At 46.6% G+C, this 23,068-nt stretch overlaps 1 protein-coding gene and 1 non-coding gene across 10 annotated transcripts; both read left to right on the top strand.

Annotated features, from left to right (window-relative positions):
- Positions 1-681: 681 nt before the first annotated feature.
- On the top strand, positions 682-22,679 carry CHD4 (chromodomain helicase DNA binding protein 4). Of its 9 annotated transcripts, none has more exons than XM_085324536.1 (40): positions 682-775; positions 1,862-2,025; positions 4,030-4,157; positions 4,372-4,563; positions 4,959-5,077; positions 5,514-5,755; positions 5,835-5,962; positions 6,091-6,226; positions 6,450-6,631; positions 6,766-7,005; positions 7,858-8,061; positions 8,156-8,361; positions 8,670-8,801; positions 9,101-9,197; positions 9,615-9,806; positions 9,905-10,105; positions 11,148-11,285; positions 13,322-13,443; positions 13,614-13,787; positions 14,109-14,250; positions 14,737-14,868; positions 14,977-15,094; positions 15,310-15,434; positions 15,730-15,967; positions 16,136-16,308; positions 16,476-16,656; positions 16,732-16,842; positions 16,996-17,102; positions 17,199-17,332; positions 17,831-17,975; positions 18,178-18,343; positions 18,730-18,839; positions 19,136-19,271; positions 19,511-19,588; positions 19,704-19,841; positions 19,939-20,047; positions 20,381-20,513; positions 21,529-21,724; positions 21,830-22,005; positions 22,124-22,679. In XM_085324536.1, the coding sequence occupies exons 2-40, from the start codon at positions 1,929-1,931 to the stop codon at positions 22,139-22,141; spliced, it is 5,796 nt and encodes a 1,931-aa protein (XP_085180662.1). In that variant the 5' UTR covers positions 682-775; positions 1,862-1,928; the 3' UTR covers positions 22,142-22,679. The 9 variants fall into 9 exon arrangements, with proteins under 9 accessions (XP_085180662.1, XP_085180664.1, XP_085180665.1 ...); XM_085324538.1 differs by having other exon boundaries at positions 17,014-17,102; XM_085324539.1 differs by having other exon boundaries at positions 17,017-17,102.
- Positions 18,372-18,511, top strand: LOC146584525 (small Cajal body-specific RNA 11). Its single transcript, XR_014898193.1, has one exon.
- Positions 22,680-23,068: the final 389 nt, after the last annotated feature.

Here is a 23,068-nt window from a genome sequence, read left to right on the forward strand (position 1 = left end):
TGCGCAGAGGGGCCGGGGCCCCGCGGCAGGAAAGGCCCCCGCGCGCGGCTGGCGGGGCGGGGCGGGGCGGGGCGGGGGCGCCGCGCGGGCCGAGGGTGGGCTGGGGGCGGCAGCGCGGCGGAGCCCTGCGGGAGGTGGGGAGGGTGGCTGGGAGTATTATGGGATGTTTGGCTGGACGGTGGCTCCCGGCGACTATTATGGGATGCCTGCCTGAGCGGGGGGTGGTGGTGGTGGTGGTGGTGGAGGGGGTGACTATTATGGGATGTGCGCCTGGGGTATGATTATTATGGGATGTGCTGGGGGTTATTGCGGCGTGCGGGGGGGGCAGGCCAAGGGACGAGTCTATTATGGGATGGCAGGCTGGGCAGCGGGGTGCGGGGCGAGGGGGCGCGCGTGGGGGGCTGGTAGGGGCGAGTATTATGGGATGCCTGAGTGAAGGGGTTAGAGTATGGGGAGTATTATGGGATGTTTCTCGGAGGGAGGGTTGTATTATGGGATGTTCCTGCTGGGAGGGGTTGTTATTATGGGATGCCGGGCCGGGCAGTGAGTGGGAAGTTCTGAGGGGAGGGCGAGTATTATGGGATGTTTCAGTTGGGGGGTTGCCAGGGAGACGGGGGTGGGGCCTGTTGCCGGGTCCTAGTGCATATTATGGGATGGAGGCGGCAGGGGGCGGGGCCTGGCTGGGTTTTTTCCCCTTTAAGAGGCGGTGCCGGGGCCGGAGCCATTTTCCCTTCAGCGGCGGCGGTGAGCGAGCGGAGCTGGGGTCTCGAGCTGGGTGAGGAGCCGGGAGAGGATGAGGGCGGGTAGAGCTTCCTACCACCTCTGAGTGGGTGTCTCTGGCTGGGGGGTGCCTCTTCCCGTCAGGCGCTCCGTGGGCCCCTAGCCATAGCTCCCCCTGGCCGCGCTGTCCCCCTGCTTGGGCGACCGCAGGACACTTTCCCCTCCCTTCCCCCGACACAGCACYGGCGAGCAGCCTCCCCGCCGCTCCCCGGTGCCTCGGCCGGTGGCAGCCGCTCGGCTCCCGGCCCGACGCCCGTCCCTGGGGAGAGACGGCCCCTCGCCGCATGCGAGCTGGACTTCCCCGGCCCCGCCCCGCGCCCGGCGACTGTGCCCCGCCGCGGCGCTGCCCCCCCCCGCCACCCCCGCCCTGCGCCGCGCGGCTCTGCTCTGCTCCGGGCGGGGGCGCGGGACTGCCGGGCAGCGGAGCGGGGCTGCCGGCACCGCCGAGCCTGTCCTGCCTTTTGTGCGCGTCCCCGCGGCGCGAGATCTCCGCAGTGCCCGTGGGCTGCAGGGGCCCGAGGAGGAGGAGGCGGCTGCTGCTCGCTCGCCTCTCTGGCCGCGGCGGCTCAACCCGCGGCTGGCGCGCCAAGTTTGTGCAGGCGAGTTCGGGACTCCCGGCAGCACTTGGTCCGCCGCTGTCCGCCGTACCGATCCCGGGCTGAGCCCCGACCGCCGTGCTGACTGTGGCGGCTCACTGACAGCGCCCTGATTCAAGGTCTTCTCTGGAAAATCTGCCTCCCCTTCCTGCCTCTCCTTCTCCCMGTCCAAAGTAGAAATAATCGAGGGTACTCATTCTAGTCTGGCATCTGATTGCAGGGGACAGGAAATTTTCCCCTAAGACAGCTGTTTTGGCTTCTTTGCAAGGGATGAATCGCTGGCTCAGTTTAATATCTAGTATCTTCTGAGCCTACTTCATCACAACTCTTAAGCTGATAACAAAAACACTGGCAGCAGGTATCTGTAGGCTCCAAATCTGGTAAAGCTGCTGTCTAAGCTTTCTCACAGATGCTCTTGTTAGCACTATTGCTTGGGAAACCAGAGTTCAGGTGCACTATATCTTTCTTTTTTTTTTTCTTTTCAGTGAAGTAGTGACTTGACTGGCGGGAAGACACCTTGTATAAGCCCGAGCTCCCACCGATTCGGGGGACATGGCATCGGGCATTGGATCTCCATCCCCATGCTCAGGGGGCAGTGATGATGATGACATGGAAATTCTGTTGAACAACACTATCTCTCAACATCAAGGTACAGAGCCAGGTCATGTGTGTGCAAGATTGTGAAAATGCAGTTTTCATGCTGAATATGAGAGATATGTGAAGATGATGTGCAGGGGAGTTTGTACTTTACTAGGTGTCCTGTATATGTCTTTTGATTTTGATATGCAAGTTGTAGGGTTACTTCAAAACGCGAGGCTCATGGCTTTTAGTCAGGTGGAGCTGACTTTGTTCCAAGCCATTGCAGGCTGTCAGGGGCCGTGCTTTGAGGAGGTATAAGGGGGTGGAGCAGAGGGGCGGATTCTGACAGGGCACCAAAATGCTTGCAAGTTTCATATTTCATGAATGGGGAGGGAGGAGAGGGGCAGTATGTAAAAGTGAAGGGAGTCTGGCTTTCTTTCATCTGGGAACTGAGACCTGCTGACGTCCAGAGCAAACTGCCCTGGGCTGTTGTGTGACCCACTTTTTCTTCACCACACCCAATTATTGAGGTTTCTTTTGGTCTTGCTCTGTGCTGCTTGCTCACCTTTGCTTTTCTTACAGTCTTCGTATCTAGCTTTTTTTCTTGCATCCTTATCATCAACATAGAGACTTGGGTTAGAGTTCTGGGTACTTTTGTTTTTGATGTTGTTGCTGGCTTGTTCTGTAGACTTAGACCTGCATTTTGTGCTTTGTCATAGAAAGCAGTAGTACATATGTGGATGTCCTGGAGAGTAAGACAAGTTTGACTTTCTTATCAAGGCCTTATGTACGGTTGTAGTATTATATGAGAAAGTGCTGAAACTGGAAAGATTTTTTTTGTTTTATGAGTTTTGACTTTAGAGCTTTTCTGACATCTCTAGAATTTTAGTTGGGAGGGGCTATCAGTAAGCCTTGTAAGGGAAATTTTGGGGAGGGGAAAAAATATTTTTAAGTTTTTGTAGATTTAAGAGCCCTAGGCAAAATATAGRAAAGGATGGGACATGAGAGGCTCTAAACTGGAACTTGCTGGAGGGGAAGATATGGGATTAATGAAGAAATTGGGTAGATGTTGCAGGATGGTGTGGATGAAGAGGTGTTAGTGGGGAACGTGTCAGGGATAGAAGACCCCCAAATTGTGAGCGCTCTCTCTGCTGTTTCRTTTCATCTCTGACTGCTTTAACTACAACCTGTGGCTTCCTTCACTCTGCCCAGCTCCTGTGGTCAGGAGGCCATTTTCCCTTGGAGGGAGAAGGAGTGACTCTGGCTGTGTGTGATGGGCGGGGTGGCGGGGGAGGGCCAATGGCCGGGCTCTTCTCAGAGCCTGCCACAAAGGAAAGAGCTGTCTGACTGCCCCTCAGGCTGCAGGGAATGACGGAAGCCACACAGATGGAAATGTGCGGTGGTAGTGGGAACTGGCGTGCATTTTTGTGACTAGGGAGTGAGCTTGCTAGCTGTTTGGAGGGGGAAGGGTTGTCAAATCCATATCTGAATGAGTAGCAACTTACCTGTGTCAGGAGAAGGACGAGTAGTGGCTTGCTGTCCTGTATCTTGTATGCCACAGTAGGGCCATTTGTACTGCTGCAGTGGCTAGATAAGTGAGGGGTTTTTGGAAACCCGTGGACTGAAACAGTGTCCTAGATGGATTCTCACAAATGCTTTTTCACTTTTATTTTTGTATACCAAAAAGGAATTGCATGCTGTCTGTCCATCCTCCCTTCCCTGTGCTAACTGGGCTACTACTTGTTTTGACTACTGGGTCCTTTAGATGTGGTCGTCTACTCTATGCTCTTTTCTTCTCGTGCTAGATTAGAGCAAACTTCTGGTCCCTAAATTAAGTGCAACTCTGCTTGGAGAAGGAATATAGTAGGAAATGAGGGAAGGCATATACAGAGGTACCTTATCATATGTCTAAATAGTATCTTTTATGGATAGTAAATGGGTAAACAGCATTAAACACCTCCATGYTTGTAAGTATGTAGCAAGGAACAGACAAATCAACTGATGTCCGTGAAGTTGGCTATGCTGTAGTGCACAGATGGGATCTTAATGTGACATGTCACCTCTTCCCCTTCAGAGCCTGAAGAAGAGCCAGAAGAAGAGCTTCTGTCAGAGGCTGAAACACTTAAGATAAAGAAGAAGAAGAAGCCCAAGAAACTAAAGGAACCTAAAGTGCCCAAGCTCAGCAAGCGTCAGAAGAAGGAGGTGAGGAAARGAATGCCTTAGATCATGCTCTGAAATCTGGAAGTGTGGGTGAGAAGGGCTACTTTTGTTCRGCCTGTGGCAGCAGTCCTTTCTTATGGATTCCCTAGAGCTAGCAGAAAGTKTGGATGGGGGGAGTGGAAATATGCAGTTCTTATCCAGGGTATCTTCTCACAGCTGTCTGATCTTCTTTYTCCCTCCCTCCCTCCCTCCCCAGCTGGGTGACAGCTCTGGTGAGGGGAATGAGTTTGTGGAAGAAGAAGAGGAGGTGTTGCGCTCTGACAGTGAGGGCAGTGACTATACTCCTGGGAAAAAGAAAAAGAAGAAATTAGGGCCCAAGAAGGAAAAGAAAAACAAAGCCAAACGTAAGGAGGAGGAAGAGGAGGAGGAAGAGGATGATGACTCCAAGGTGAGACACTGACCTGCTGACTGAGTGCTTGCCCCTCATTCTTATGCATCYGATTTGTGTGATCATTGTACTTTGCATTTGTGATAGCACACAGAGCTAGGGATGTTCAGTGTGTGTGTTTGGTCCCCCCCCCCCCCAAAGCTGGCTTATCTTGACTGTTTTCCTGCCTTATGTTTTTTTTCCCTCTCCTCCCTAAACATATCTGGAATGTATACTGGATCTATAGACTTTTCTCATGTCCACTGATGCTCTGTGGTCTCTGCCAGTGATAGGTGAAAGAAGAAGAATACCCAGTTCCRGTCTGTTGAGTCATCTGAAGATGTATGGATGTTTTGCTATTGCCTGCAATATGTGCTGTGCTTTGTCACAGAGCTACTGTGATTCCCTTTGTACAGGAGCCCAAGTCATCTGCTCAGCTCCTGGAGGACTGGGGCATGGAGGATATTGATCATATCTTCACAGAGGAGGATTATCGCACTCTCACCAACTACAAAGCTTTCAGCCAGTTTGTCAGGTAAACTACAAACTTTTAGTGCTCGGAAGGACTATGGAGCAGAAAAGAGATAGGACGAGGACTGTATTCCTTGCTTTTAGAATCTTAAGGCACATTAGAGATGCTAGTTCCCTCCCTAGAGCAAAAACAGAAGAAATTTGGATCAGTTTTTACTGTTGCTTCAGTTTTCAGTGATTGAAACGACACAGAGGTCCTTGCTCCCAGGCCGCTTTCTTCCCTAACATGCTAAATTCCATTTTGCTTTTCAAGCCCCAGAGCATTTGCTTCCATACTGTTTGAAGGATGGGAGTGGAGAGATTCACTGGTTGTTGAGATCAGAGATTAGAAAGGAATGTAGTTTAGGAGAGAAAGGTGCTGCTGGGGGTGGGGAGGATGAAGAGAGGAAGAATTACCTAGACTTCATGCTGGTAACCCTTCCTTCCTTAACTGCATGCAGGCCGCTTATTGCAGCCAAGAACCCTAAAATAGCTGTGTCGAAGATGATGATGGTGTTGGGAGCCAAATGGAGGGAGTTCAGCACAAACAACCCCTTCAAAGGAAGTTCAGGTGCATCTGTGGCAGCTGCAGCAGCTGCCGCTGTTGCAGTAGTGGAAAGCATGGTGACCAATGTGGATGCTGTTCTGCCACAACCCCCTGTAGATGTGCCACTCAGAAAAGCCAAGACAAAGGAGGGCAAAGGTGAGATGAAAAAAATCTGACAGGGTGGTAGAGAGGAAGCCAGGCAGCAATCCTCACTTGCAGGCTTCTTTATTCCCAGGACCCAATGCCCGGCGGAAGCCAAAGGCTAGTCCTCGTATTCCTGACATGAAGAAACCTAAAACAAAGAAGGTGGCACCTTTGAAAATCAAACTGGGAGGATTTGGTTCTAAGCGTAAAAGATCGTCAGTAAGTGATGCTCCATCTTTCTCCTTCTGAGAAGAAGGTGCTGACATTAGAAATGTCAGAGTCTGTATCTGCTTGCTGTCTCCAGCATGCATCCCTAAATCACTTAACTTTCTTCTTTCTTACCTCAGAGTGAAGATGATGATCTGGATGTGGAATCTGACTTTGATGATGCCAGCATCAACAGCTACTCTGTTTCAGATGGATCTACAAGCCGCAGTAGCCGCAGTCGCAAAAAACTCAAAGCTGGGAAAAAGAAAAAGAAAGGTATTGATGCGTGTTGTCTGTTGGAGACAAAAGCACATATAAGTGTGCAGATAGATAAGATGATGATCTTTGTAGCATTTAGACACTAGCAGCATACTTGAGATTTTGGATTCTGGATCCCTCTATTGCTGCATAGGTTGTTGGTGCTGAGAGTACCCTCCCTTGCTGTAAGAAACTGCTAGTTGTGGCCTGTACTATTGTAACTCCTCACCACCCTGTGCAGGTGAAGATGACTCCACAGTGGCTGTGGATGGCTATGAGACTGATCACCAGGACTACTGCGAGGTTTGCCAGCAGGGAGGAGAAATTATATTGTGTGATACCTGCCCTCGTGCCTACCATATGGTTTGCCTGGATCCAGACATGGAGAAAGCCCCAGAGGGCAAATGGAGCTGCCCACACTGTGTGAGTACTGAATTCCCCCAAACTGTGCAAGAGATTGTGGAGGAGGATAGTCAAGTAATTTGGATTTGCTCTTTTGCGGTCATGAAATAATCATGAWCGTGTTACTTTGGTTTTCTGAATTGATGCTGCTATAGGAAAAAGAGGGCATTCAGTGGGAAGCAAAGGAGGATAACTCTGAAGGTGAGGAGATCCTGGAGGATGTTGTGGGGGATGCTGAAGAAGAGGATGACCACCATATGGAGTTCTGTCGAGTCTGCAAGGATGGAGGAGAGCTTCTGTGCTGTGATGCCTGTCCTTCATCCTACCACATCCACTGTCTGAATCCCCCGTTGCCAGAGATTCCCAATGGGGAGTGGCTGTGTCCTCGCTGCACTGTGAGTTTTTGCTAGTACCATCCTCCTGTTGCCACAAGAGAGGGTGGATCTATTCCCTTTGGATCATCTCCTTTTTCCAGAGATGCTTGGTTCTCAAAGATGATTATTTTTCCTCTTATGTTTTTGTCATAGTTCATTTAAAGCCTTCTTTTCAGGGCTGGATGGTGCCCTGTAGCTTGGTTGCTCTTTCTCTAGAAAGCAGGAAGAACAAAATTACAGGCATTGGGTCTCATTAAATTTCCCCTGTATGTATGTACAAATAGGTTGCAAGCAAATTCAGCATTTAAAATATTTTATCTAGTAATGAAYCAAAAAGTTTTCAGAGCTACAGACCCTTAACATGCAAAACCTTTTCTTAGTAGCCAGTTGGGAAGATCTTCATACTGTTGAAGGATGTCATTGAAGAAGTATTATAAATGGTATTAGATGCTTTCATAGGTAACATGGATTTCTGTGATAATGAACAAAATACAAGCTGCTTTGGGGTGYGTCTACAGCAAAATATTTTTCTGTACAGACTTCCATTGAAGATTTGGTTGGATGGACTGCTGGGCTCATCAAGCCTAGCAATTTCTGTGTTTCAGGTAGAATTTCTGAATCAGTGTGGTCTTGGGGAGACCACTAAAATGAGATACTGGATCCAGCTTGGGGTTTGGTAGTTCTAGAAGACGACAAACTGTAGAAAGTTCAGAAGAGTACTAAAGAGGATGAAAGGTTCCAAGTCCAAGAGTTTCAAAAAGGAAATTCCATCTCCATAGTGTGTGTGTGTGTGTGTGTGTCTGTCTCTCCAGCATCTAAGTGCTGAAGAGTGGAATATTTGCAGTCTGCAACGAGATCTGTCTAATTTTCCAGTGCCCACCTTTGAAAGGAAAGGTGCAGAAGATCTTGATCTGGAAATGGGGCCAGCCCCCAGTTGGCCCCCCACCACCACGTCCACCTGATGCAGACCCTAATGCTCCTCCCCCTAAGCCTCTCGAGGGTCGGCCTGAAAGACAGTTCTTTGTCAAATGGCAAGGCATGTCCTATTGGCACTGCTCTTGGGTGTCAGAGTTGCAGGTGAGTTGGAGGCTAAAATCATAGGGGTGGATAGTTATTTCTGTGGATATTCGGGGAGAGATATTTAACATCACTGTCTTTGTCCTGATTCCAGCTGGAGCTGCACTGTCAGGTCATGTTTCGAAACTACCAGCGCAAGAATGATATGGATGAGCCACCCTCGGGGGACTTTGGAGGGGAGGAGGAGAAAAGCCGAAAGAGAAAAAACAAGGACCCCAAATATGCTGAGATGGAGGAGCGCTTCTATCGATATGGGATCAAACCTGAGTGGATGATGATCCACAGGATCCTCAATCATAGGTAGGGGAGGCAGCAAAGATTCTTGCTCTTAAAACTTTTGCATCAAAATACCTATTCATTTGTAACAAAAACATAAAGTACTGTTAGGGTAGACTGGATAAGCTAATCTTTGCTATATGAATAAGGATAGAAATGGGAGCTCTGGTTCATTTGTTTGCATGACAGACATTATTGTTCTTGTTCTTGCTGTTTCTGCTGCTTCATAAAGATATTCTTCTCTCCCATATTCTTCTCTCCCATCTGAGTGGGTTGAATGTATGCTGGTTTTCTCTTGCAATGTGCTTAAGACTAAATGCTTTCTCCCTCAGTGTGGATAAAAAGGGGAATGTCCACTATTTGATTAAGTGGAGAGACCTACCCTATGACCAGGCATCCTGGGAAAGTGAGGATGTGGATATCCAGGATTATGACCTCTACAAGCAAGCCTACTGGAATCATAGGTAAGATAAGAATCTAGAGGTTGTATTATTTCTATACCTCAAGAACAACTATTTGGATCATGTTGTCAGTCCCCAGCATTGGCTGGATTAATATACAGAGATAGTCAGGAAGCGTCTTATTGCTGACTCCTTATCCCTTTGGGCAGATTTTAGTGCATCCATAACAGTTCATAAAGGTTATAGACGTATTTTATTGAAAATATCTTGAGTAATTGCCCTCCTATTTTGTGCGATAGTTTTCCCGTGGTCTTTCACAAAAGTTGTTAAGCTTGAACACTTTGGGGACTGTCTCTGCATAGGGAGCTGATGAGAGGTGAAGAGGGCAGACCTGGTAAGAAATTAAAGAAAGTGAAGATGCGGAAACTGGAAAGGCCCCCTGATACTCCCACAGTGGATGTAAGTTACTGTTCCCTCCTTAGGAGCCATCTGATACATAGCTGTTTATTTTGGGAAGGGGAAAATAGATAGTTTTGGTAGTGGTGCTGGCTGGTGTGTCATATTTGATGAATGAATGATGGAACTGAAGGGTGAAGAGTACAAGGTTTTGAATTCCTTCCTGGCCCAAAGAGGGAGTGGGTTATGGAGCTTTCAGATGAAGGCCCACCTTGTCCTTTGACTAAGAGACTGGCTAGCTCTCAGTGAAAGAGGATTAACAAAAGCTTTTTCGGAGGGGTGCCATTGGGGGTTAGGCTCTGGGTACTAATCTGGTCCTCTTCCACGGAGTCTCACTTGCACTGGGGAATATGTGGATGACTGGAAAAGGAGTCCTGGTAGCTAGCTAAGGATTTCAACTCTTCCTTCTCTTTGCTGTAGCCTACAGTGAAGTATGACCGGCAGCCAGAGTACCTCGATGTAACAGGGGGAACCTTACATCCCTACCAACTAGAAGGACTGAACTGGCTGCGCTTCTCTTGGGCCCAGGGCACAGATACAATCTTGGCTGATGAAATGGGTCTGGGAAAGACTGTGCAAACAGCTGTGTTCCTATATTCCCTATACAAAGAGGTGAGAGGCAAACATGGCTGTGAGGTCTGTCCTGAGGGGAACACTGCCTGTGTCCAGTGGATGCATTCCACTAATGCTCTTAATGGCTCTATTTATAGGGCCACTCAAAGGGACCTTTTTTGGTGAGTGCCCCACTCTCCACAATCATCAACTGGGAACGAGAATTTGAGATGTGGGCCCCAGATATGTATGTAGTGACTTACGTGGGAGACAAAGACAGCCGGGCCATCATCCGTGAGAATGAATTTACCTTTGAGGATAATGCTATACGTGGAGGCAAAAAGGCATCCAGAATGAAGGTACAGAACTCTGCTGTAACGCAAGTGTGAATTGAAAGGAATGCACTGCATGGCTTTTAGGAGTTAAGGTTCAAATATTCCAAAGGCCCTGGGAGCTGATTATAATGAACAGCTTCCACGAGGAAGTAACTGCTTACTAATGGCTAGTGGGTGTTTAGACTCGTGTTCTAGACTGTTATAAATGCTTCTAACAGTCTATAACAATTAAGTACCGGCAGGCGGGCAGGAGGCTATGATGACTAAGGCAATGTTGACCTTAGGCAAGCCCCTTTCTTGCTTCTACTTAATCTCTGAAGTTGTGTATCACTTTGTACAGGTCTAAGTCAATGTCAGAATTGTCAGTCTGCATGAATTTGACTTTTAGCTCCTTGTATGAAGAAATGGCTGACAGTGAGACCACAGCTGGACAGATGAAAAATTGCTTCTTATGTCCAGACAGGATGTAACAGCCTGATAGGTGGCTGGTTTTTACAGAGCTTCAGTCTTGCTAGTAACTTTGAATCCTCTGTTTACACTAAATCTACATCTTACAGCCAGTCTGCAAACAACATGGTGGGCAGGGGAGGAGGGGAAGGGGGTAGGGCRCAACAGTTCCTCTGAGGCAGTTAGGTAGGACTCCTTGGTTTCCTTGAAACTGAGAACTGCATTAACCACTGACAGTAAATTGAAATTCTGTGATTAATCTAGTTAGTTTTAGAGTCTTAGCTTTTTGAGCTGTTCTTCTCCAAATACCATTCCCCTGACATGACTCCATTCACTGCTTATTTGTAAGCCTTTTTGTTAGGAGATCTGACAACTGTTCAGAAAGCAGATACTGAGGGAGATAAGGAGACTTACATGTGTGAGTAGTGGGGTATTAAAAAGCTAGAATGGTTTTGGTAGCAACTGTAGTTTTGTGACGGGAAACTGGTGGTGTGAACGTGAGTTTTGGGTATGCTGCTTGACCGTAACTGATCGCAAAAACTTGACAAGAAACCCTGCGTCTGCTTTGTCCTGGGGCTTTCTCTTATCCTGTTACCATGTTTGTCCCCTTTCTGTGTAGAAGGAGGCAGCTGTGAAGTTCCATGTACTTCTCACCTCCTATGAACTGATCACAATTGATATGGCCATACTGGGTTCTATTGACTGGGCCTGTCTCATTGTGGATGAAGCTCACAGACTGAAGAACAACCAGTCTAAGGTACAGGAAAGCAAGGATGGTAAGGTCTATAGGCATGACTTGTATCACAGAGGGGAACAGGGACATATTATGCAGAAGATTATGTAGCTGTTTGGAAACAGAATTTTGTCTACCAGCTCCTAGCTTCTTGTTCAAAAGTCAATTTGATGTCAGTGGTAACAACTTCCCTTGTAATGTATCTTACTGATTGAAACGGCTTTCTCTCTGGGTGAACAGGCAATTGGCATATACTGGGAAACAGAGAAGCCTGGCTATTCTGTTGCTCTTGGATATGAACTGGTTTTCTGGAGGCAGATCATATATCTGCACCACCTCAGTTCTGGAAATGTTTGCCGCACTGAGCATAAAACAAGTGACAGGAACGCAATTATCCTGCTTCCAGAGTAGGCTTCCTGTCTGCATTTGTCTAGCTGTGTAGCAGTGTTAATTACGTTTAACAGAAACAGGAGAGCTAGCCAGAGGTGGCTCAAAAACACCTGGGTAGATGCTGAAAGCCATATAGCTGCATTTATGAGGATGCACCTTAACTAAGCTGCTTTGAATTCAATGGAGTAGACTGTACAGTCTTAATACAGGCCTTCCCTAAATTCTTGTGCTTTAATTCTGGTATTGATTTATCTGATTTCAGCTGAGTTCCAGTGCTTACTGCACTAAAAAGAAGTGTTACTGGAAAAATWATTTTTATAGGTTCATGAAGATTGTACAAAGCAAAGCTATCTCTTGGCTTTTTGGGGAGTTTGGTGTTTTTTTTGGTGGTGGTTTTGTTTCTTTAGGTGGATTTACTTTTTCAGATCTGTGAGGCATGTTCCCTAGACATCAGCTGTGCTTGAAGTCCAATTTTGCTTTTTTTTCATTATTGGACATACTAATGAATGCTTATCTTTCAATTCATAGGTGTGAATAGTGATACTAAATGTTCAAGATTTTACTATGATTAGACTTATAATTAGTTGTCCACTAAGACCATTTAAATATGCCTGTCTCTAGAACAGTTTCCTGTCTTATAAGGATAGCTTTAGGTGTTTGGCTGCAAGACAGATCAGCTATTTCTTGACAGATTATATGGTTATTACCTACTCATCCTACCAAAATGTGGTTTTGCAGATATGATCAGTAACTTCAATATTTCATTCAAAGATGAGAATGTTACTGAATTTAATTATGTAGAAGAATAAATCCCTGTGGGAGCTACTACAAGGATCCTTTCTACTGTGATAACCAAAACACTAGCAATGGTCGGTTCCTTGGTTTTCGTTTGCCATCTAACACAAGCTACTCTCATGAAGTTAGATATTGTATCATGTTAAATAAGCAGAGAAATGCCCAACTTTACAAATAAACTACTTTATTGTCATTTACGCTTGAAAACATGTTGCATTTGTACTTCTTAGAGCAGGCAAACAGTTAAATACTCRGCTGTCTGGAATCACTTGGCTGTTGCGACAACCAGCCCAAATTACCTTAAAGGTATTTTGGCAAATGCTTAGTGTTGTTTTTTTTGTTTTGTTTTGTTTTTTGTTTTGATTTTTTTTGTTTTTGTTTTTGTTTAAACCCCCTGCCTGTTCAGAACTCCAGGACACCACTAGGATTGATATGAATAGGATGAGTGACTTAGCTATTTCTAGAAGTCTCGTGGCAGAGAAGTTGCAGGAATGTAGAATGTTAATTTATTGGGGGAGGGGGGGCATAATATACTAATCCAGAAATGACCACTGGTGTGAAATAGTTCGTAACTAAAAAGACCGAAGGAAATCTGCCAGCACCTGATGACTTGTTGGATTTGCTGCAGAGATGTTTTAGCTATGCAGAACAGTGGTGTGAATGAGAGGTTAGTGATCCTGACTGGAATGTGAACTACTTGGAACTCTTACTTGAGATAGCTGATGTGGTCTAAATTGAACCCTAGTTTAGTGGATTTCTTTTTCTTTCCTTTTTTTTTTTTTTTTTTCTCTAAGAGAAATCCTTCTTTCTAGGATTATTACTTACGAGCCCTTGACATGTTTTTCTCTGTTCTTTCCCTGCTCTCCACTTCCCAGTTTTTCCGTGTGCTGAATGGTTACTCCCTCCAGCATAAGCTGTTGCTTACAGGAACTCCTCTGCAGAACAACCTGGAAGAACTGTTCCACCTACTGAATTTCCTGACACCAGAGAGATTCCAGTATGTCTTGCAGTGCAACTTCAGGCCAAGCCTGTCTCTATCTTGTCGCTCCTGTCCCTTTCCATGTGTGTGGCAGCGGGGTGGGGGTGGGAGCTGGGGGTTTTTGTTTCATTTTGTTTTTCCTCTTTTTTCCTTTGTGGCTTTTGCTAACTGTTTCTCTTTCTCTGCAGTAACTTGGAGGGCTTCCTAGAAGAGTTCGCAGATATTGCCAAGGAAGATCAGATAAAGAAGCTGCATGACATGCTGGGCCCACACATGCTGAGGCGCCTCAAAGCTGATGTCTTCAAGAATATGCCATCTAAGACTGAACTCATTGTCAGAGTGGAGCTGAGCCCCATGCAGAAGTGAGTGTGAGGATGGAGAGAGCACCTGCTGTTCAACTACTGTTGCTCTACTCTGCAGTTTCAAAGAGGATTCTTGGGCAGCTGTTTATCCTTACTGTAGGGCTTTCTACGTACTGGATAGGAGCAAGATTTCCTGCTGCCATTATAGTAGAGGGAGTATCCTATAATCCTGTGTGCTCGTGTAAGGGATAAAAGGATAGTGATTGCTGCTGATAGAGCCTAGGTAGTTGGCAGGTAATGTCAGGAACTGTGCAGAGGCTGACAAAAAGAGTATGCTGCACATTCTCATGAGGGTGTCTGAGTTGCATTCCTTCTTTTCAGGAAATATTATAAATACATTTTGACAAGAAACTTTGAGGCACTGAACGCACGTGGTGGTGGTAACCAAGTCTCCTTGCTCAATGTTGTTATGGATCTGAAGAAGTGTTGTAACCACCCCTACCTCTTTCCTGTGGCTGCTATGGTATGTTCTGTCACTTGACTCATTCTCTGTATGGAAATCCTCTGCTAGATGATATCAGGCAGCCAATTATCCTAGCTTTGGAAGGATTCCCCTTCCCCTCTTTGTGCTTGTATCTTTCCCTTCTTCCCCTCCCCACCCCCCATATGTCTTTATGTAGACCTGTTGTACTGGAAGGCCTTTTCTAGTCTCTGTGTATGACAGGTAGGAATTATCTTGTGATTTACTGCAGGATGGTGAAGACAGTGGAGCAGGGACTGAGCTGATAAGAAAGGCAATGGAATCTGGGAGTCAAGCTAGGACAGAGGCGTAGGGTAGCAGTGGTGTTTCATATTAGTGCTACACATGGCAGTTCTGCTAAGTTAAATGGTCAGACATAAGGCAGCATCTGATGAATACAGCTCGGGACTAATAACGAGCCATGTCCCTTCAAGCTGTTTTTTGGGGGAGCTGGGATTTTTCCTTCATTCCTTCTCTCCTCTTTTTCAGGAAGCTCCAAAAATGCCAAATGGCATGTATGATGGTAGTGCTCTTATTCGAGCATCTGGAAAGCTGTTGCTGCTCCAGAAGATGTTAAAGAATCTTAAGGAAGGAGGTCACAGGGTGCTCATATTCTCACAGGTATGTGGGAAAAACTAAGGATGGCAATTCCATTTTTGAAAAAGGAGGCTGTCCATATGGCATTTCCTTGCTCCTCTCACTATTGTTGTTGGATTTTTTGATATTCAGATGACTAAAATGTTGGACCTTCTGGAAGACTTTCTGGAACATGAAGGGTACAAATATGAGCGAATTGATGGAGGAATCACAGGGAACATGCGTCAGGAGGCCATTGATCGCTTCAATGGTATGAAGTCTCTTGCTTTCTGCACGAAATAAACTGCTATGTATGTGCTTAGTGATGAGCATGGGATTGTTGGTTATTATCCAAGTCTTCCACTGTTGCCCTGGAATTTTAAACTACTAGTAATTCCCCTCGCATAACATGATGGAGCAAAAAAGAACTCACATTTGAATAATGTGCTCTCCCTTGATTACTTTTGTTCTTTCCTTTTATCTAAGCTCCTGGTGCTCAGCAGTTCTGCTTTTTGCTTTCAACTCGAGCTGGGGGTCTTGGTATTAACTTGGCTACAGCAGACACTGTGATTATCTATGATTCAGACTGGAATCCCCACAATGACATTCAGGTGAGTGTGAATGAGACCACTTACTAAGTGAGACTGAGGAAGAAGGGAAGTAAAATCATCGGTAGGAGAAGAGGAATATATGAGAGACTTAACACTTCAGAAACAGAAAATTAGAGCAGTTGCAGATGAGTAGAAATGAAAGAGAGTGGGTTCTTCTAGGGCCTGGCATTTGCTAATGCTAATGTTAAGAGCAAATATGAAGGCAACTGGTAAGGGTGTCTCTTTAAACAGATGGGTTATAGCAGATTACTGTTTGTGGCTCGACACTATTTTGAGAATGTATTCTCTTTTCTAGGCTTTCAGTCGTGCACATAGAATTGGACAGAACAAGAAAGTGATGATATACCGCTTTGTGACAAGGGCCTCAGTGGAGGAGCGTATCACTCAAGTGGCCAAAAAGAAAATGATGCTAACGCATTTAGTAGTGAGGCCAGGGTTGGGCTCAAAGACAGGCTCCATGTCCAAACAGGAACTTGATGACATCCTCAAATTTGGCACTGAAGAACTCTTCAAGGATGAGGCTACCGAGGGGGGTGAGTGCCTGGGAGTAGAACTGGAGTAGGTGGGGAGAGCTGGCTCATTATTTAGCAAATGGCAATAGGAAGTGCTGACTGTAGCTCTACAGAGAGGTCTGGAGTGATATTCTCTTTTCTTGTCCTTATGAGCTACGTGCAACAACTGTGTCTGTGCTTCTCTTTCAGGGGATAACAAAGAAGGTGAAGACAGCAGTGTCATCCACTATGATGACAAAGCAATTGAGCGTCTGTTAGACAGAAACCAGGATGAAACAGAAGACACAGAACTTCAGGGCATGAATGAATATCTCAGCTCTTTCAAAGTGGCGCAGTATGTGGTTCGTGAAGAAGAAATGGGGGTGAGTATGAGGTGGATGTCAGTATCTTCTGATCAGTGATGTAGGATCAGTTAAACAGAAGCAACTAGGACTCTCATGCTTGTAACGGCAGCAAGTAGCCATGTATCTGCTCTAAGGGCTTGGGGTTTGGAGCACAGGGCTCTGAATTTATTGCCCCTCTATGACAGGAGGAAGAGGAGGTTGAACGGGAAATCATTAAGCAGGAGGAGTCGGTTGACCCTGATTACTGGGAAAAACTGCTGCGTCACCATTATGAGCAGCAACAAGAAGATCTGGCAAGGAATCTGGGCAAGGGCAAACGTATTCGCAAGCAGGTGAACTACAATGATGGCTCACAGGAGGACAGAGGTACAAATGCACAGAATCCTGGGGAACAGAGGTGGATATATGTGTTGCAGGGAGAGTTACGGAGTAGCGTCTCAGGCTCACGTGCTGTTTTTCTTTCAGACTGGCAGGATGACCAGTCAGATAACCAGTCAGATTATTCAGTTGCTTCTGAAGAAGGAGATGAGGACTTTGATGAGAGGTCTGAAGGTAAGTTCTGGTGAAGCCAGAGTTCCTGGATCATTTTTTCTGGGTGTAGGAACAGCTGGAACTTTGATATTGTTGCTTGGTACACTTTATATTGTTTTTCTGCAAGGGAAATATTCACACAACAATATGCTGTGCATTGTCTCTCTTCCTTAGCTGCATTTCTCTCTTCAGCAGCTCGTCGGCCTAGCCGCAAAGGCCTGAGAAATGATAAGGACAAGCCTTTGCCTCCCTTGCTTGCTCGCGTGGGAGGGAACATTGAGGTAAGTAGCCTCCAGATAGTTCCTTAAATCCCAATTTCTTGTATACAAGCATATAGGGCTCTTTCAATATCTATTGATCTTATCAATATCAATTAGGTCCTGGGTTTCAATGCCCGCCAGCGAAAAGCCTTCCTTAATGCTATCATGCGCTATGGAATGCCACCTCAGGATGCCTTCACCACTCAGTGGCTTGTTCGAGACCTCCGTGGCAAGTCGGAGAAAGAGTTCAAGTGAGTCTGCATTAGATGGGGAGGAAGGTGGGCAACATCTAGCCCCAGAAAGGAAGGATGAGATTTGGGCTTTTTCTGGCCTTTCTGAGGGACTGCAGCTCATCGTCACAGCAGTTGATCTTGTGCGGGGGAGATGAAGTTCAACCTGGGAAGAAATAGGGGATTGTTCCTAGTTCTTTTTGGGCTGAATTTACCAGTCGCTAAAAGCAACTGCCTGGAGAAGAATATAGCCTTGCCAGGCAAGCATGTAACAGTGTCCTACCCAAATCCTTTCTTGGCTCACATTTGTTTCTGGCTCAAAATCCTAAGCTAACAGATACGCTCCTGTAGGAATTCTGTATGGAAATTCTCTCTTGAATGCGCTTGAAACCCCAGAACTTGTGTGGGTTGGGAGTCTCGGGGTGATTTTCCTTTACTGTATATTGAAAAGTGTTTGATCTTGCATAGCTTCAGTCTAATCTGGTTTCTAGTCTAATTGCATGTCTCCTACTTCTCCAGGGCCTATGTGTCATTGTTTATGCGCCATCTATGTGAACCTGGAGCTGATGGTGCAGAGACCTTTGCAGATGGAGTCCCACGGGAAGGTCTTTCTCGACAGCATGTCCTTACCCGCATTGGTGTCATGTCACTCATACGCAAAAAGGTTAGTGCCTGCAGAGCAATGCATCCTTTCCTCTCCATACTACCTCTGGTTGCTGATGTGCTGAGCTAGTGAGTTATTCTTCCTTGTCTATTTCTTTGTCATGTCGTTTTTCTGCCTAGTTTGTGGAGTGGCTGTTCTGCCTGGTTTAAGGGTGAACTTTATATGACTCCTCCAATGATATCTTTTTCTCCCTCTTATGCAGGTGCAGGAATTTGAGCATGTGAATGGACGTTGGAGTATGCCTGAACTGGCAGAGATAGAGGAGAACAAGAAACTTTCGCAGCCAAGCTCGCCGTCTCCCAAAACGCCAACCCCTTCGACACCAGGGGATACACAGCCAAATACACCTGCTCCTGTCCCTCCAACTGGTGAGAGCTTTCCCCTTTGCACAGTCCTGCGTCCTGACCTCATCCCAGCTGTTCCCCCTCACCAGAGCTGTGGTGGGGGGTCTGGGGGTGGACGCAGATCAACTGACCTCTCATGTTAGGAGGGCTGCCAAAGACATGTGCATGCCCTTAAAGGCAAGAGAGGACACTAGCTTCCCTTGGATGAGCTGACATCAGTAAGAATAGAAGCCCTGCATTTGTGCTGGGCAGGAAAGGGGTGATCACTCCTGAGTGATGTTGGTCCCATTTGGATGGGCCTAGTCACTGGCAGTGAAGGAAATGTGTGCTTGGTTACAATGAGGGGAAGCCCTTACTGATTGATTCTCTCCTTCTGTCTGCTTTGCTGCTCTGGGGTGGGGAATACAAAGAAGAGGGAATAAAGGTAGAAGAAGGAGCCAGCACCAAGGAGCAAGGAGATTCATCTGAACCAGAGAAAGAGCTCAATGCCTCTTCTACTGAAACAGAGGTTCCTATGGAGGTGAGTGCTCAGTTGCTTGCTTGCTTCATGAGCAAGTTTCAAATATCTCTACTTCTGCCCTACTCTGTGTCATTCAGCTTCTGGGGCAGAGCAGAGTTCTGTCTGGGAAAACACTGAAAGCTAACTCTCAAAATCATTAGAAGAAGATGCCTGACRGTTCTGTGCATCTTCCCCTCTCTGCTTTATAAGATGTTTTCTAAACTGCTTTGACTGTCTTCTGTTGATAGTGCTGATAAAATTCCCTGGCTTTGACCATATGCTGCTTTGCATCTCTTCTCATTGACTTCTGTCTTAAGCAGTGTGCTCAGTCTGTGGAGACACCATCACAGGAAGCAAAATCTCCTGTGAACTCTGCAGAGGCAGATGAAAAAAAAGGAGAGGAACCAGAGGTGAAGGAAAGACCAGATGAGCCAATGGAAGTGGAGAGCAAAGGTATCTTTAGGAAGGCTAAGACCGTTAACAGCAATTAGAATAAATAAATCTCTAGTAGTATCTTCCTCAAGTAAAGTCTTTCCTGCCTCAATACCTTACCCTAAAGAGGGGGGCTGTGTAGATAATCACGGGGACCATTTCAAGGCTTTGAACAAGGAAGCAGGGAAACAGTATTAGGTTCCACATACTGAGTTCTTGGACTTGCCAGCTACATCTCATATTCCCCTTCTCTTCTGCAGCTGATGTGGAGAAAGTGGAAGACAAAACGTCTATTGAGCCACCCCTTGAACCTCCTATAATCACTCTGGATGAAAAAGGTGAGCTATGATGGTTCCATTCTCTTCTTTATTCCCTCTCCAGCAAGGATTCCTTGTGGGTCCAACTTGCTGTGGAATGTACCATATTGTTCCTAATTATTTCCTGTCTGTACAGAAGAGAAAAAGGATGATGACAAGAGAGATGTGGTGATGCTTCAGAATGGGGAGATGCTGAAAGAGACAGTAGATGAAAGGCACAAGAAGGCAGTGAAGCAGCGCTTCATGTTTAACATAGCTGATGGTGGCTTTACTGGTAAGAGACCTGTATATGCTTGAAGTTATTTACCTGCCTCTACTTGTCTTGGTGAAATAATAACTTAGTACTTTTCTTGTGTCTTTTGCCTTTCCAGAACTACACTCCTTGTGGCAGAACGAAGAGCGGGCTGCAACTGTTACAAAGAAGACCTACGAGATCTGGCATCGGCGTCATGACTACTGGCTCCTTGCTGGGATTATCAAGTATCCTTACCCTGACAAACAAGCGTTCTCCCCTTCTTCAGTATAAACTGTTGCTAAAAGGCAAACTATTTGCCCCTTAAGTGAGAGAGTGTCTTATCTTCTCTCACAAGAATCCTGCCTTGGTGGGAGGCAGGGGGTTCTTGTCAGCATAGTTAAGACTCTGTGAGCATGATGATGTTGTTAMGTTTCCTTTGCCCTTTCCCCCCCTGTTTCTGTACGTCCTTTCCCTGCCCCCTCACCTCCTTTCCTGGCCCCCTCTTGAAATGTGTCTGCCTGGGCTGTTTATTCCCTTATTCTCACTGCCTTTGTTTGCCTGAGCTCATCCCATTTCAGTCATGGCTATGCCCGTTGGCAAGATATTCAGAACGATCCACGTTACGCCATCCTCAATGAACCTTTCAAGGGTGAGATGAACAGGGGCAATTTCCTGGAAATAAAGAATAAGTTCTTGGCAAGGAGGTTTAAGGTAAGGATCTCCATTCAGCATGACAGTGTCTTTCAGCCAGCTAGACTTCTAAAAGCAAGACGAGCTGTCCTGTTGAGCTTGGTGTTCTGATTTTTTTTTTTTTTTTCCGAAGATGAAGGCTTTTGCAATGTCTCTCGTATTGGTGGCTAAAAAGAACAGTATTTGTTAGGCTTATGTAGTAGCTTTGTGATAGGAGCCCTTTACTCTGGGAGCAGTGTTGGGGAGCTTAGTTGAGCACACTCTCCCCAAATGTTTCTTCAACAGCTGGCATTCCAAAGGTGTTAGTAGCCGTTTTCACCACAGCTTCTGCTTGGTGTACTGCAAACAGACTCAGGATGCCTAAGTAGAACTTGAAAACATTGTATAACCCTGGATTTGTGAAAGGGCTGCCTTCAATCTTTGCGTGAAGTACTTATGAATGACCATAGTTCCATTCTGAAAGTGATTCAAGACCAACTCATGAAATTCTGTATCAGTGTTTTGCCCTGAGATTCAGTATAGTTTGGCTTACCTGTTTTGCACCATCTTTTCAGTGCAGAGTCTGAAAAGTGCAGTCATTTCTTTAAATGTCGCTATCTGACATGCTTAAGTGTGTTTTTAAGACTCTTCCTGTAAGTAGTTCAGGATACTTCTCTCTCAAGTTCAAAAAGAAAGCTCCACTTCCATTGCTCTGCACAGACAGACTAAAAAGCTTTTAGGGGAGTGTTTTTAAAAGCCTTTAAGAATCTGAGCCATGCTAGCAGAGGAGTAGGAATCCTAGAATATTTTTTTCCTGTTAAATTGGCTAGGACATGCCCTGGTTTTCTTGTGTACCTGGCTTAGCTAAATGGAGTTTTAAATTGTTTTGTAATATCTAGCCTTTATCCACAATAAGCATAAGCCTGTGAAGTGAGGTTCAGCTGTAAAATCTCTTCTCGTGAGGATGGGGAAGCTGGGGCAGGAAGAGGCAAGTGGGGTGCAAATAGGCTGCTTTCCAGGTAGTTGCTGAAAGACTTTTATTTACCCTCTATTGCAGCTCCTGGAGCAAGCACTGGTGATTGAGGAGCAGCTGCGACGAGCTGCCTATCTGAACATGTCAGAAGACCCATCTCACCCTTCTATGGCTTTGAATACTCGTTTTGCAGAGGTGGAATGCCTGGCTGAAAGCCACCAGCACCTATCCAAGGAGTCGATGGCTGGGAATAAACCAGCCAATGCTGTGCTGCACAAAGGTGACTGTTAAGCAAGGGTGGATATTTGTTAGCATCGCTGTCCCCTTTGGCCTTTTCCCCAGGCAGAGGTCCCTTCTTCTGAACCCAAGCCTCTTTGTCTTCCAGTTCTGAAGCAGCTGGAGGAGCTTTTGAGTGATATGAAGGCAGATGTGACTCGTTTGCCTGCCACCATTGCCCGTATCCCACCTGTGGCAGTGCGCCTCCAGATGTCTGAGCGAAACATCCTAAGCCGTTTGGCCAACCGCAGCAGTGAGCCCCCTCCACCACCGCCTCCCCAGCAAGTATGTACTCTCTCAGCCTGGCTTGGCTGTTACGTGGGGACTCTTTGGGAAGCTGCCCTGGTGAGCTAGGATGTATTGACCRGTATTTTGTCTCAGGTAGTGTTGCCTTGCCTTGCAGGTGGCCCAGCAGCAATGAGTCCCTGGCCCAGTGCTGTTGACCTTTTGGCCAAGTTGAAGTGACCCACCCCTTCACACTCTACCCCTCTGCCTGACATTCCTGACTGGGTGCTGTTTCCCTCTATGGAAGCTGCTGTACAGGTCTCTGGGAGAAGAAACTCCTTCCTCTGCAGCCAGCCGTTGGAGCAAGGAGTGTGCTTAGGAGAGAGGGGGATGTATGATGGACTCTGTATATAGTGACTGGAGGCCACAGCGCCATGTCTGTTACACGGAGAACCTGGCTGTGTTGCTCGTTACCTCGGCCTGGAATTCCAGTTTTTGTTTTTAATTTTATTTTGAGTTTGTTTACTGAGATGAGTGCACAGGCGAGACCAAGCAAAAGCCAGGACAGAGACAAAGCTACCTCCATCAAGATCCTTTTTAATACAAAAACTGACTGGACTTGTCCACTAATAAGCAGCTTGAAGACAACAACAACAAAAAAACAAAAAAACAAAACAAAAAAAAACACAGGAAAATCTTGATAAAACTGAAAAATAAAGTTTCCTTGTATTTTATTTTATTGCCCTGCTTTAGCTTTCTCAGGGACTGTCAGCAAGGTAGATGTACGTGGGTGCTCTTCCCAGCCTTTCTCTGGGACAAGAGTGCCCCTCTGGCCCAGGGCTGCCTGCTCTGGTGTCCTCTGGCTGCTTGGATCTGCGCTAAGCCCTTCCGCTGCTGCCTGATCGCTGCTTTGACAGGTTCCGATTCTTAAGCCTTCCCTGAACGCTCTTTGACCTTACCCGAGACGGTAGCGTTCAGCCTGTAAAACCTCCGGTGAAGCTGGAGACGGGGCCGCTTCCCCGCGGCTGCGGCGGCCCCGCCCCCCCACCACCCGAGGCCGGGCTGGGCCGGGCTGCGCGGCGCGCTGAGCCGGGGGCGGGGCTGGCAGCGCTGCCGTCACCGG

This window comes from Rhea americana, unplaced genomic scaffold (genome assembly GCF_003343005.1).
Source record: "Rhea americana isolate MKP2758 unplaced genomic scaffold, rheAme1 scaffold_92, whole genome shotgun sequence".
Classification (NCBI taxonomy): domain Eukaryota; kingdom Metazoa; phylum Chordata; class Aves; order Rheiformes; family Rheidae; genus Rhea; species Rhea americana.

Coding starts and splice junctions, on each gene's coding strand:
- CHD4 (XM_085324534.1), top strand. CDS start 1,929: ATGGCATCGGGCATTGGATCTCCATCCCCATGCTCAGGGGGCAGTGAT. Junction 5,963..6,090: donor CTAAGCGTAAAAGATCGTCA/GTAAGTGATGCT, acceptor TTCTTACCTCAG/AGTGAAGATGATGATCTGGA. Junction 17,333..17,830: donor AAGTCGGAGAAAGAGTTCAA/GTGAGTCTGCAT, acceptor CTACTTCTCCAG/GGCCTATGTGTCATTGTTTA.